At 49.2% G+C, this 13,985-nt stretch overlaps 5 protein-coding genes across 5 annotated transcripts; 2 read left to right on the plus strand and 3 right to left on the minus strand.

The window, feature by feature from the left end:
- The first annotated feature begins 1,822 nt into the window (after positions 1–1,822).
- On the plus strand, positions 1,823–4,418 carry FOBCDRAFT_293836 (glycoside hydrolase superfamily). Its single transcript, XM_031185119.3, has 2 exons — positions 1,823–1,914; positions 1,963–4,418. The coding sequence occupies exons 1-2, from the start codon at positions 1,845–1,847 to the stop codon at positions 4,389–4,391; spliced, it is 2,499 nt and encodes an 832-aa protein (XP_031040761.2). The 5' UTR covers positions 1,823–1,844; the 3' UTR covers positions 4,392–4,418.
- A 133-nt stretch (positions 4,419–4,551) lies between these two features.
- FOBCDRAFT_240359 (uncharacterized protein) lies at positions 4,552–5,668 on the minus strand (the record flags this gene model as incomplete). The annotated part of the gene is made up of 2 exons (XM_031185120.2): positions 4,552–5,043; positions 5,093–5,668. The coding sequence occupies 2 exons, from the start codon at positions 5,666–5,668 to the stop codon at positions 4,552–4,554; spliced, it is 1,068 nt and encodes a 355-aa protein (XP_031040762.2).
- Positions 5,669–6,791: 1,123 nt separating this feature from the next.
- Positions 6,792–7,881, minus strand: FOBCDRAFT_293840 (kinetochore Sim4 complex subunit Fta4). The gene is made up of 2 exons (XM_031185121.3): positions 7,533–7,881; positions 6,792–7,485 (listed from the first exon to the last, which is right to left on the minus strand). Exons 1-2 carry the CDS (start codon positions 7,861–7,863, stop codon positions 7,058–7,060), a joined length of 759 nt encoding a protein of 252 aa, XP_031040763.2. The 5' UTR covers positions 7,864–7,881; the 3' UTR covers positions 6,792–7,057.
- A 1,596-nt stretch (positions 7,882–9,477) lies between these two features.
- On the plus strand, positions 9,478–11,266 carry FOBCDRAFT_293842 (carotenoid oxygenase; the record flags this gene model as incomplete). The annotated part of the gene is made up of 2 exons (XM_031185122.2): positions 9,478–9,606; positions 9,653–11,266. 2 exons carry the CDS (start codon positions 9,478–9,480, stop codon positions 11,264–11,266), a joined length of 1,743 nt encoding a protein of 580 aa, XP_031040764.2.
- A 913-nt stretch (positions 11,267–12,179) lies between these two features.
- On the minus strand, positions 12,180–13,502 carry FOBCDRAFT_261331 (NifU-like N terminal domain-containing protein; the record flags this gene model as incomplete). Its single annotated transcript, XM_031185124.3, has 2 exons — positions 12,180–12,741; positions 12,824–13,502. 2 exons carry the CDS (start codon positions 13,500–13,502, stop codon positions 12,605–12,607), a joined length of 816 nt encoding a protein of 271 aa, XP_031040766.2. The 3' UTR covers positions 12,180–12,604.
- Between the last annotated feature and the right edge of the window lie 483 nt (positions 13,503–13,985).

Raw genomic sequence — 13,985 nt, forward strand, 5'->3', positions numbered from 1 at the left:
CTAGCACGACGCGAGATCAAATTAAGTGAGCAATTCGTGATAGAGTGTTGCTGTTTATGCACACCCATGATACTCTACAGAGTCATATGTTTGCTTCAAACTTTATATTCATGACAAGAGTCAAACGAAGTCTTGATACCATTGGTACCTGGGTAACCGCAAGGCATCCACAAGCGCAACAATGCCGCTTGTAGCGCAAATGGCGGTAGTAATTTAACTCTCCTGCGGCAGGCATGGCATCTGTCCATTGGTGGTTTTGCGAGAAGGTTTGTCGTGTCAGTCGTCAGTGTCAGTGTCCCTGAAGCCATGATGCGTCACGGTCGGAGCAAAAGCCGAGTAATCATGAGATTGAGACCAGTACTTGGTTGATCCAGTGTATCCATCCTGCAAGTTGAAAGCAAAGCCAAGGCTTTAGTTCCACGTTAGTGAATGCCGCGGGGTGATCTGGACTCAGCCTAGTCCCAGGAAACAGGAACCCAAAACTCTGCCACGGCTGGTCTAATCCGGGTTACACGGCGTTGGATACATGTGAATGCAATACAGCACGAGTCTGGGCAGTTCGTACGGATCATGATGACAATTCGATCTGCAAAATACGTGATAGTGGTCAAGATAATCGAAAAGCAATCGGGATGGAGGATGAGAACTCGATTGCCGTGTATGATGGCTGAAGAGGTTTCTTCGTCTCATCTGCCACCATTTACTCGTCATACATAGCGCGGTCGACGTGGGACCGGGTATCTTCCGGCCCGAGTCCGATAAGTTCGGGCCGGGTGCAATCGGCGCCGTCTTGATCGGGGATTCTTCGGAACGGAGAAGACTGTAGCTATTCCCAAAGCTCTCATCTCCCGTGGTTCTTCTGTTCTTCTGTTGAAGGCTCTATGTGGACCTGCTACGATTAGGCTCCCCTCCGTTCGTGCCTGGGCCCTGGGGCGGCGACGATACCATGGACTTGGGAGCGAGACAAAGCAAACATGGTGGTTCATTTGCCGGATCGTAACGGACCGCTGCGATTAGTGACCGGGTTTTGGCCTGTGTCTCTTTGTTTGCTGCTAAATCTCGGCCCGTTTAATTTGTTGGTAGTAAGCGTGGAAAAGTACCGTACAGTAGTCGGATCTTGAAGGATCCATCGGAAAAAGCACGATCTTCGGTGCCGGATTCATCAGGGTCCCTTTGTTATCCGAGTTTGAGAGGTGGAAATCTCGGGTATTGATCGAGGTGAGAGTTGCCCCTGCCGAGGTGAAGACAAGCTCAGCCCCGCGTTGTTCCCACCTTCCACCAACCTTCCAAAGCATCACCGCCACGTGATTCCTCACATGATCAGTTCATTCGACTCCTTCCATCGGTTCAACTCTGGCATCACGTATCTCATGGTTATTGAAGACGCCATATGATGATATCCCCCGCTTCGTGTTTTTTTTGCCCGAGGTTTACGAGACGGAATTTCGTCCCGACGAAGCGATAACCTGGGATGAGCTCCTGTCGATACGCTCTATGATTGGAGGAAATGTCGGTTAAACCACGGGTAGAGTCCAAGAAGCTCATCATCCGTGGGGCTTCACCACCAACTAGATGCTCATCTGGTATCATGAGAAGGAACTGATCTGGTCGATTGGCAAATGATAGAAGAGAACGAGCTCTTCTCTCACCCGACGGATGCATATGTATCAGGCAGAATAGACACCCGAGTTGCTGCGGGGCTGTCATTTACCCAGGCAGGTTCTCCAGCTTGCTCAGGGCGCGAGTATTTATCTGTCGACCAGAGGAGCTGATTCCTGTCAATTGAATTATTTTCTCATTATTCTTGCTTTTACCGTGAATCAGGCTCTGGAATCGTGATCAAAATGGCTGATATCAACGTCGAGGAGGTCCTAAAGAAGCTGTCTCTCGCTGAGAAGGTCTCTCTGCTGGCAGGTTAGTAGCATCACATGATGGAAACAACAGCAGCTAACATTTCCACAGGAATTGACTTCTGGCATACAAAGTCATTCCCAGAGCATGGAGTCCCATCTCTCCGTCTATCAGATGGCCCCAATGGTGTAAGAGGCACTAGGTTCTTCAACGGTATCCCAGCAGCATGCTTTCCCTGTGGCACCGGCCTTGGTGCAACCTTCAACCAAGAACTGCTTGAAGAAGCAGGAAAGAAGATGGGTGAAGAAGCAATTGGAAAGAGTGCTCATGTAATCCTCGGTCCTACTATTAACATGCAACGTTCGCCTCTTGGTGGCCGTGGTTTTGAGTCTATAGGCGAGGACCCCTTTCTCGCTGGTCTGGGTGCCGCTGCGCTTGTTCGTGGAATCCAGAGCACAGGAGTGCAATCAACAATTAAGCATTTCGTATGCAACGATCAAGAACACAAGCGCATGAGTGTTCAAGCTATTATCACAGAGCGTGCACTCCGTGAGATCTACGCTCTTCCCTTCCAGCTGGTTGTACGAGACTCACAGCCCGGTGCGTTCATGACATCTTACAACGGTGTCAACGGAACTGCTTGCAGCGAGAACAAGAAGCTACTGAACGACATGCTACGTGAAGAATGGGGCTGGGACGGTCTAATCATGAGTGATTGGTACGGCACATACAGCGTCACCGACTCCATCAAAGCTGGTCTTGATCTTGAGATGCCCGGTCCTACTCGCTGGCGAGGCGATGTCCTCAACTTTGCAGCTGCTTGTGAGAAAGTTTGGGGACATGTTATTGACGACCGCGCCCGAGAGGTCCTCAAGTTTGTCAAGAAGTGCGCAGCCTCTGGCGTTAAGGAGAACGGCCCAGAGAAGACACTCGATACGCCTGAGACAGCCGCTCTTCTCCGCAAGATAGGAAACGAGAGTATCGTCCTCCTCAAAAATGAGAAGAGCCTGCTTCCGTTGGCAAAGGATAAGAAAACTTTGGTCATTGGACCTAATGCCAAGGTTGCAACTTATCACGGCGGTGGCTCTGCCTCTCTAGCTGCCTACTACGCTGTGACACCTTACGATGGTATCGCTGAAAAGCTCGGTAGCCAGCCTGCTTACACTATCGGCGCATACACACATAAGCTGAGTCCTCTACTGGGAAGCCAGACCAAGGGTGAAGACGGTAAGGCTGGTATGAGCTGGAAGGTGTACAACAAGCCACCCAGCGACTCATCCCGCAAGCCCGTCGACGAGCTGTGGCTCGCCAAGTCGGAAATGCACCTCGTTGACTACTACAACTCTGAGCTCGAAGACCTCTGGTTCGCAAACCTTGAAGGCATCCTAGAAGTAGAAGAAGACTCCACGTACGAGTTTGGCGTCATCGTTTGCGGAACTGCCAACCTCTACGTCAACGACGAGCTTGTCGTCGACAACTCGACCAAGCAAATCGCCGGCGACGCGTTCTTCGGCACAGCGACCCGCGAAGAGCTCGGCCGCAAGGACCTCAAGAAGGGCGAGAAGTACAAGATCAGAATTGAGTTTGCCTCAGCCCCAAGCTTCACCCTCAAGCTGGACAACCCCGTCGTCGGCCACGGATCTCTTCGCGTCGGCGCATCAAAGGTCATCGATGCGAAGCAGGAAATCGAGCGATCTGTCGCTCTCGCTAAGGAGCATGATCAGGTCATTATTTGTGCTGGTCTCAACTCGGACTGGGAGACGGAGGGCTCCGACCGTGAGAGCATGAAGCTTCCCGGAGCTTTGGATGAGCTCATTTCCGCTGTCGCAGCCGCGAATCCACAGACGGCTGTTGTTATGCAGACTGGTACGTCGGAGGAGATGCCCTGGCTGGATGAAGTCCCTGCTGTAATTCAGGCGTGGTATGGTGGTAATGAGACGGGTAACTGCATCGCGGATATTCTCTTCGGTGATGCCAACCCATCTGGCAAGCTATCACTGAGCTTCCCTAAGCGCTTAACCGATGTCCCAGCATTCCTTAATTTCCGAACTGAAGCCGGGCGAACACTTTACGGTGAGGATGTGTATATGGGATACCGATACTACGAGTTTGCCGACCGTGCGGTCAACTTCCCCTTCGGCCACGGTCTCTCATACACCACCTTTGCCTTCTCAGACCTCAATGTTTCCTCCAACGAAGGCAAGCTTACCACAAGCGTGATCATCAAAAACACAGGTTCCGTGCGCGGTGCAGAAGTTGCGCAGCTCTACGTGCGCCCGATGCAAGCCGCCAAGGTGAACCGTCCCGTTAAGGAGCTCAAAGGTTTCGCAAAGGTTGAGCTAGATGCTGGCGAGTCCAAGACAGTGACTATCACCGAGTTGGAGAAATATACCGCTGCTTACTTTGATGAGGAGAAAGACAAGTGGTGTGTCGAGGCTGGTGAGTACGAGGTTATTATCAGCGATAGCAGTGCTGTGACCGATAAGGCACTCAAGGGCTCATTCAAGGTTGATGAGACATACTGGTGGTCTGGTATATAATGAAGGAGCTGTAGGTAGTCGTGTAATGCTTCGATTCAGTATGATCTGATGCTTCACTCACTCATTGTGTCAACGGCATCTTGTGCTTTTCGTATTAGCTACCTACGGAGTTGTATATGATAAGATCACATCCTCTCCCTTTCTATGAATTACCGTTCCATTACCTAAAACTCTCCCCGTCATCATAAAGCGTCTGGTCATCAACAGGATATGCCCACGGCTCCGCATCCCCAAGTCTCTGCGCCGTCAACCCAGCATTCCCCGGATCCTTCATACCAGCATTTTGCTGCCACCTATAAGACACCTTTCGTAATCTCTCACTCTCAGCAGATGTAAGTCGAAGATACAACTCCGCAGCCATGATGTGAATGAGCAAAGCAAGCCAGGCACTCGCCCCGAAAGCACTATTGAGACTGGCTGCAATCTCGTCGGGGCGTCCACCCGATGTTCCCTTGATGATGACGCGCTGGTCTGGAGTTTCACCCGTGTAGAATCCAATGCAGTCTAGGTATAGTGCTTCCACGGCAGGCTTGTTGTGATAGAACATTGAGTCCAAGACTGCACATGGAGTAGTAGTATAATAAGGATCCATCCGGCTGGTAATCTGGGCCATTATAATCCCAATGAGTCTCATGGTGACAACATGAGCGGCCTTGAAAGTGTTAGCAAGTCAATTATCCCAGTTCTGTGTCAGGGCTCACAATAATCCACCCTCGGATCATCCACGCTCGATGTTGCTCAAGTTGGAGCTTCTTGATGTTGATGTAAGCCAACAACATGCATGTAACAAACAGTATGCTCGCAGCACCAGTAACCGTCTGCATTTCCAACGTGCCACCAAAAGTGTGTCTGGCGATCATAAAGACCCCAATCATTCCAACTGTTGACAACAGGAGAACAATATAGCCATTTATTCGATGAACGATGAGAGATCTATGTCGAATAACTGGTAGAAACTGAAAGACCACCAGAACAGCTGCCGGGAGAATGCCAGCAAGATGCATGATTATACCAGCTTTGCCGACACCACGACGGTAATGGTAGCACTCTCCAGGAACAGCTCCTCTTGAACCGTACGGTCTATTGGTAGGTGGCTCACTAGGACATAGTCGTCCATCAAAGTCGAGATATATAAAACGGGATAGGGTAAAAGCAAGAAAAGCTCCGCCGAAGAGGAACCAAAGAACAAAGTTGTACCCCTTATTAAAGCCAAAGGCACGGTATATACGGCGTAAGAGAGTAGTATAAGGTAAAATTTGAGGTTTTTTAGGGTCCATGTTGTCGAAGTTATATATTTGTGTGTAAGAATGAGTGTATAAGTTGTAAGATGCTCTGTGTCCAACCTACCCTTGCGCCGGTATTTATGACCAAGCGTCAAGGCCGCCTTGTCTTCTCTGACAACTTTCATGGGTTCACTATCGATATCTAACGTACACTGGCTGAATGTATTCCCAATCTACAGTGTTTTGACCTAATCATTGAGGATCGACGGCGCCATTGTGAGATGAGTAACCGGTGGTTTCTGACACAAGCGCTGCACAATAGATCGCCATCAAGCCACTGATACACATCAAGATATCCGTTAGATTCGTCAGAACGTTCATTGGCTAGAACTAGACGTCTGTGTTGGTTCTCTCTCGGGCTTGTGCACTCTCGGGTATTCGACCACGGCCAATCCTTCAACTGGGCACGACATCGTATGGCAGACGACACAGGTTGAACAGTTGACTAACAAGAGCTCTAAATGGACGGCTCGTATGATTCGCTACTGACGAGAAGAGTGACGCAGCAAGGCTAAACAGTGTCTCACGCATTGTCTACATGTGTACGGGAGATGAAAGCTTAGGCTAACATGTGAGTCAAGGGTAGCACAGGGCCCAATTCATTGGGATCTATCACTGTAAACCGTACCAGAGAGACAATTCAGTGCCAGATTGGGAACAGAGATCCTCTATTTGCCTCGGCAGTGAGGCTGTTGGTGATACGTCAGCTTGAGGATGAGTGACTGCTTCTCAAAGGGGGGGGCCGATTCTTAGTTATTGACGCTGACCGTCGTTGGAGCTCGATATATGACCACAATTATATCAATGGCTTGAAGCATTGCCGTTCGTAGGTCTCACCAACTAGAAATACCAGCAAACATCTTGATCACCACCATAAGCGAGAAGGGTCTCTAAAGAACAATCCTTCATGCAATATGAGTGACTATTTCTTGGACATTGAGCCTCGGCGACGTTAACCCTTTGTCCAACGACCTGCAGTTTATGCATACATGGACGACTGACCGGCGTCAGTTCCTCTGATCGTAGCAGCTGACTGCGCGCTCTCGGACCGCAACTCAAGCCCAACACTCACTCACTGCCCCAGACGTTCGACGGCGGTCTTGAAACATCCTCCATAGTTAAAGCTCGCTTCTCTCATGTTGGTTAGACTCTGCTTGACCTCGCTCTTCCGCGTGTAATGGGCGCACCTCCCTGTGAAGCACCTGGCATCACTTCAGACGGCGATGATCCACCGAACCCGACAACGCGATGTGCGAGATAGTGGACAAGTGACCTATGTTGCGGGATACAGACGCATTTACCATGGCCGCACATTATGAGAAACTTTGGTTATGGCCTGTCATCGGACTGAGAGATTTGGCGTGACCAGTTCTCAATGCACGTTCATGACGGAAACACTTTATCATCAGCAAGAAACTGATCAACACGTCTCTTGCGTCCTTGTGCACCCATCTCAGTCAAGCTGACTTCCTTCGCCTCACCATTCGGAGCTTCCTCAGGCAGCGAAAGCACACGGCCACCAACTCTCGCCAATAAGATTCTCATTCTCTCGAGCTCCTTCTCAACGGGTCCGTTTCGAGTGAGTAGATTCTCTTGAATACCGGCACCATTTTCATCTGTCTGAAGTGGCTCAACGATAGATTGAAGACGCTTCAAGCGTGCGACTTGCTCTCGAAGTTGCTTGCGCTGGTCGTTGAGTTCAGTGAGTTGTTGAACAGCGTCTGCATACCGCTTAGTCTCCATGGGATGGTCGTTGATGTCTTTTTCCAAGTGCCAGGAAGCGGGCAGCGCTTCTATAGCTTCATTTTGGGCTAAAAAGGTCAGTCTGAAGATCTCATATTTGATGTGAAGTACTCACTCAAGTCTAGCTCTCTGCCAATGCCGCCCTCAGTATCAGTTGGACCCCCCACCTTCCGCTCAGCATCCTTAGTATACACATCATTGATCTGCTCAGCAATATTGCGACTAGCCTGCGGAGGGTACACGCGACGACAATGTTGCTGGATAGTGTGGTTGAGATTATATAGGACTTCTTGAACAACGCGCTCGGGGATAGCCTCATCTGACGCGTCGTTGGTTTCTTGCCATGAGCGGGATGGAGCGAGAGGCTGAGAAAGAAGTGTTGTTTGGCTGGTGATGAAAGACTGTTTCAACGACGGGATCGTCGGTGCTGCTGTACGAGATGACATGGTGATATTTCTTTGTAGTATTGATTCTGATAATCGGTCGGTATCGATGAATTATTGATGTTGATGATGCTTGGCCAATCACGTGTAAAGAGATGGACGCTCAGAAGGGTGTCCACTAAGATCAGCACAGATTCAGTGGGTGAACCCCTAGCATGTCTCCCCGGCCCAGTTGCTTGATTTCTTCATCATCTCGAGGTGGATGATCAAACTAACAATTGGGGGTCTTCAACAAAAATACCCTCGACATGAATCTAGCTTCAATGCTCTCTCAGATGTTTTCATGGAAGCAATTAATGAAATCATGAAATCAATTATTGTTTGCTTGCCAAGACGATAAAAACTGTAAATAGAATGGAGTCAGCCATGAAGCAAACATCCAATACCTTGAGGGCCATCTGACCATTATGCATGATTTGCTTGGTTGCTCAGACTAAAGGCTGGTATTTATGAGATCCGCATCCGAGTAACAGTGATGCTGTCAATTTTGTTGATTCCAGAGAGAATAACTCGTCATGAATATATATTCTCATCTCATTCAATAGGGCCAGTGCCAGGTCTTGATTGTATCGACCAGGAAGGTCTCTACAACGGCCGACGTCTGTCATCGACATCGAAATCCCATGAACAATAAACCATCACCGCCTGATAGTATCTGCTACCTCAGAATCTAATAGCCTACTCTAAATCTAGCACAACAAGCAATAAACGCCAGGATCCAGCCAAGAGTAACACACCGGAATCTCGAGTCGTCAATCCCCCGCCTGCCGTATAACAAGAACTCCACGATGCCCAGACCAACGAAGCACCCTCTCGTCAAGCCACACTCGATTTCGCTAACACAGTATCGCACGTACAAGCAGTCACCACATCCCCTTAAACGCCAACGTCCAAACTAGCCATCTTTCTCTCGTCGTCTTCAGCCCCTGATAGGTCCCTCAAGCGACGAGCGGAACAATACCGCACACGCGAAGGCGCACAAAGTATTGAACCACTAGTAAGTAAGTAACTCACTGAACTCAACTCGACAACCTCAGCTCCTCGGGTGCCGATATTTTGAAAATGAGTTGATTTGGGGATGCGGAAGTGTCGGGGTTTGGTATTTCGTTCTCTAGTGCGGAATCCGGTTTCATTTTCTGATGGTAGCGTCATTGACTTTACACAGCCCATGGGGGTGGTGTATTGGGAGTACAACGGGCGGGTTTTTGTACTTAATAAGTCTGAGATCCATATTTAAAAATTTCCTATTATCATGATGCATTTGTAAGAAATCGTGTTTTATTGTTTTGAAGTTGAATGACGACATTGAAGCTTTGAAGTGGTAATCTTCACTTCCAGGTTCATCGTCGGTGCCAACGCTGCGTTGCGCTGCAAACAAACATACACAGACAAACAGGGTGCACTGTGTTGTGTTTGTATAGAGCCAACGCTTTGTTTCTCACTTGGCACATGAGCTGAATTTCATTTCACGCTTGTTTTATAGACATATCTTTAGAGCATGCCTCTTGTTCTTGCATCTTTGTTTCCTAGCAAACGAACCATATCGCCGCAAACGAAATAAGACCCTTGAACGAGCAACTATTTCTCACTTAAACGTTTTCGCAAATAAACTTTACTATGCCGAATATGGCGCTCAACGGCCCGGGTGTCTATCACCGCACCCGAGAGCATGAGCAAGAAGACGCCTCAAACATCACCAAGAACATCCTCGCCCAATCATGGAAATCGTGGCCTAATGAAGCCGCCGTAAGTCATTCCCTATCCTTCTCAACCCCGAAACTAACATTCCCAGTTCGATCGTCTTGAAGAACATCGCGGTCCTCTCCGCCTAACTGTCAGAGGCACTTTCCCCCCGTGGGCAGCTGGTTCTCTCTACCGCACAGGTCCCGGCCAAAGTCGCGTTGAAGATACAGCCCGCGGTACACACTTCACAACACACTGGTTCGACGGCTTCGCACAAACTCATCGCTTTGACATCATTCCTTCTGAAGATGACGAGACACAAGTGTGGTACTCATCAAGACGACAGGCTGATGAGTGGATTGCTGATGTGAAGAAGAAAGGATGGCGGTCGGGAATGACGTTTGGACAGAAAGCTGATCCTTGTGTTGGGATCTTTGCGAAGGTCATGACTGTTTTTGGACCAAAGTTGGGGAATCATAATGTTGCGCTTTTGGCGAATGTTCCTGGTGTGCCGGAGGATGAGAAGACGGAGGTGTCGAATGGAGTGACGGGACCTCTTGGACATCGTGTGAACACGAGTAATCTGTTTGTTTCTACAGACTACACTGGCATACGTCGCATCGACCCATCAACTCTTCAGCCCCTGGGCGAGACCACGCAATACGATCTTCACCCTTCTCTCAGCGGTCCCTGTTCCTGCTCTCACGCCCAACGCGACCCCGACTCGGGAGACTTATTCAACTTCAACCTTGCATTCGGCCGAGTTCCAACATATCGAATCTTCAGAGTCGACGCTGCTTCGGGTGAAACAGAGGTCCTCGCTACTATCTCTGATCTCAATGTTCCACCGGCGTACATGCACAGTTTCTTCCTCACAGAAAACCACGTCGTGATATGCATACCAGCATCGCACTACGCATGGAGAGGACTGAAGACACAATGGGAGGGAAATATCATCGATTCAATGAAACCATTCGATAAAGAGAGGAAATGCAAGTGGCTTGTTGTTGATCGACGACATGGAAAGGGGCTTGTCGCTACTTTCTCGACACCCGCTGCTTTCTTCTTCCACAGCATCAATGCGTTTGAGGAAAAGGTTAAAGATGAGGATGGTGCTGAACGGACAGACCTCTTCTTTGATATGGCCAAGTATGAAAACATGGACATCATCAAGGGGTTCTACTACGACGTTCTTATGGATCGCGACGATGCTACAAAGAAATACTGGTTCAAGAATGACCGGTACAAGAATTGCGCACCAACTCTCACAAGATACCGCTTCAGACTGCCTCCGAAACCAACACCAGATACAACATTCTCCGCTAGTGCAGAAGAAGTCCTCGCCATCCCAAGCCCGCACGCAGGCGAGCTCCCAACTATTCACCCGCTTCGCAACGGCAAACCCTATCGCTACGTCTACAGCGCCTCACTGCGCGGCCTAACAACCTCAGTCGACGCTCTGGTAAAGACAGACTTAGATACCAGTGAAGCGTTCATATGGACGGGACCTGAAGGGCATACCCCTGGCGAGCCGGTCTTTGTGCCAAGGCCTGGAGCGGTGGAAGAAGATGATGGTATCATCTTTAGTCTGGTTGTCGATGGAGTTAATGAGACTGCATATATACTGTGCTTGAATGGCAAGACTATGGAGGAAATGGGTAGGGCACAGGCTGACTTTGCGATTGGACAGGGATTTCATGGCATTCATTTGCCAGCTGCTTAGTCGAGGGTTGTGAATCGAGCGATGCATGCATATAGATAGACATGGGTTTACCAAGAGCGAACGTTTAATCTGATAGACAGAAACTATTCCCCTAAGCAAATCATAGTACGCTGATGTGATCAAGAACTGCCTTGGCCTCGAATCGTGTTGTTCACCTCAAATCCGCACTTACACCACCCATACACAGCCCCCAAATCCTCACCAACGCAAAATTCGATACGAAAACCCCCACAGGCACTCAATTTCCCTCTCCCAAACCCTCGGAACCCAATATCTCAATTCGATCGAGCTACCCCGCGAAATGCAACGGTGGCTTTACTTTTTTGGTGGAAAATGGCCTGATGCTGACGCGCTACGGAGGATTTCTTTGAGCAGAACTGGACCTTGCATGAGTTGCAGCAGGGATAAGAAGATCTGTTGTCTAAATTTCTTTCTTGAATGTGGATCTGGTGTAGTATAATGCAGGTAAAGTGTAAAAGACTGTTATTAAATTTGAATTGGTGTATAGAGTCGCTTTACGAGAAGATTGTCCTCGCGCACATGCTTGGTGGGGTGATTGATAAGGAGCTTTGAGGGTGAATCACGAGATTTGGACTAGGATCGCTTGCTACCGATTGGACAGGGTTTCAGGAATTGGCTTTATGGAGAGATCACCTGGAGACGTACATGGAGTGAATCAGTCGAATCGTGGTGAGCGCTCACAGAACTCATGATGATCATCAGGCTCCAGAAATGAGGTTGTCTAACGCAAGAAGCGAGGGACCTCGGTGACCGAGGCATGGACCCTGAAAAATTGTGTGATTGATAACACGAGCCGCATCACAACGACAGCTCATCTCCGCGGAGGCCGTTATTCATCACCCCATCAGATAACAGCTTATCAATCTTCACTGACTCACGAAGAAACAACGAATTTGTTCTGAGGAAGACATTTGACATTTCGCGCTTGTAGCTATTTGATACAGTTCATCTCATTCTACCGACCCCGCTCCAGTTGCAGGCCCCTTCTTCCACGCATCCCCAATAAGCCCAATCACAACCATAGTGATTTTAGGCAGAAAATAAAAATAAGAACCCCTGACTCCCAAATACTGATCCCATGAATGTGCGGATAAAGAAGGGAAAGACCAGTCAGACGTGTTGCGTCAGACAGTCTTACTCCAGACTAGATCCAAAGATGACTCCCCCTCCTTCGTTGGTGTTCCGAACGACTTTCTTTTTTCATCCTGCCTCAAAGAGGGTATCATTTCCTAGTTTCCCAAGTATGGTGACATGGCGTAAAAGCAATGTAATATTCGTGTTTTTTTATGTTGAGATTTTCTTGACGAACAACCACGTTTAAGCAGCAGCGGCGTCGGCCTCAGGGAGCTTCATGCCAGTACCGCTGAGGTTGCTGACCTTGGCGTTGGGGTTCTTGGTGTAGTAATCGGAGATGGCAGACTTGATAGCATCCTCAGCAAGCATGGAGCAGTGCACTATCAAACCGAGTTAGCATCACAGTGCGCAATATACCGCAATTGAGCGAACGGTAAGCGAAATATCAGGGTAGCAACTTACGCTTGACGGGGGGTAAGCAGAGCTCCTTAGCAATCTCAGTGTTCTTGACCTTTCCAGCATCATCCAAGCTCATGCCGCGCACAAGCTCAGTAAGATAGCTGCTGGAGGCGATGGCGGAACCGCATCCGAATGTCTTGAACTTGACCTCGGAGATCTTCTGGGTTTCAGGATCGACGCGGATCTGGAGCTTCATGACATCGCCGCAGGCAGGGGCGCCGACGAGACCGGTTCCGACATCACTGTCCTTCTTGTTCATGGAGCCGACATTTCGGGGTCGTGAGTAGTGATCGAGAACCTTCTCGTGGTAGGAGCGGGTAGCGTTGACGGCGACGGCGGGAGAGATCTGGCGGGCAGGGAGGATGGTAGGACGGGCGAGGGGGGCAGCGACAGCAGCTCGCCGCGAGACAGCGCGAATTCCTCTAGCGAACATTGTGGTATGTGTTGTGTGTGTGGGTTTTGGTGATATATCGAAGTCGTCGATATCAGGTTGTGCGTAGGTCGTTGAGAGTTTTTTCTCAGGATTGTTGCAAGATGCAAGATTGGAAAGTGATGCAAGATCAAGAGTTAAGTTGAATGGGAGGCGAAAAGCGATGACGGAGGGAAGAAGTCTGGGGGTTTGGCTAAAAAAAAGATGCTCTTGTTGCGGGCGGGACTTGAGGAGATGGCGATTTCGGGCCATGGCTTGCGGTGGTGTGGAGTAGACGAGAACCAATCAGTGAGCTTCGATTGCTCGGCCATTACGTCTTTATTAGCTCGGTACTCCTCGGAGAAGAGAGAGACAGATTCAAGACCCGCCTATTTCCCACTTGTTTTTATATTGACGTTTGTCTGACTTCTGCCTTTACTACGGGCACTCATGATTATGTTGTTTTACTGTTTATTTAATTCTTTTTTTGTTTGTTGAATATCATGCTCTCCCGTTCTCATCAAACGCAATGGAGCAAAGCCAGTCCGATTGGATTCACAGGTGAGGAGTAAACCGACAGCTTAGGTTGTGGCCGGGGACCCGGACTAGTCTGCATCTGATAAGATGCCAGCCAGTGACACCAAAACATTCATTACTAATGACATGCCGAGGCGAATCACACATCGTCATGGAACATGGAGCGGCAATTTATCCGTTTGATTCTCGATCCTTCAAGCGGTCCATCGGCATTCTTCT

This window comes from Fusarium oxysporum, chromosome V (genome assembly GCF_013085055.1).
Source record: "Fusarium oxysporum Fo47 chromosome V, complete sequence".
Lineage (NCBI taxonomy): Eukaryota > Fungi > Ascomycota > Sordariomycetes > Hypocreales > Nectriaceae > Fusarium > Fusarium oxysporum.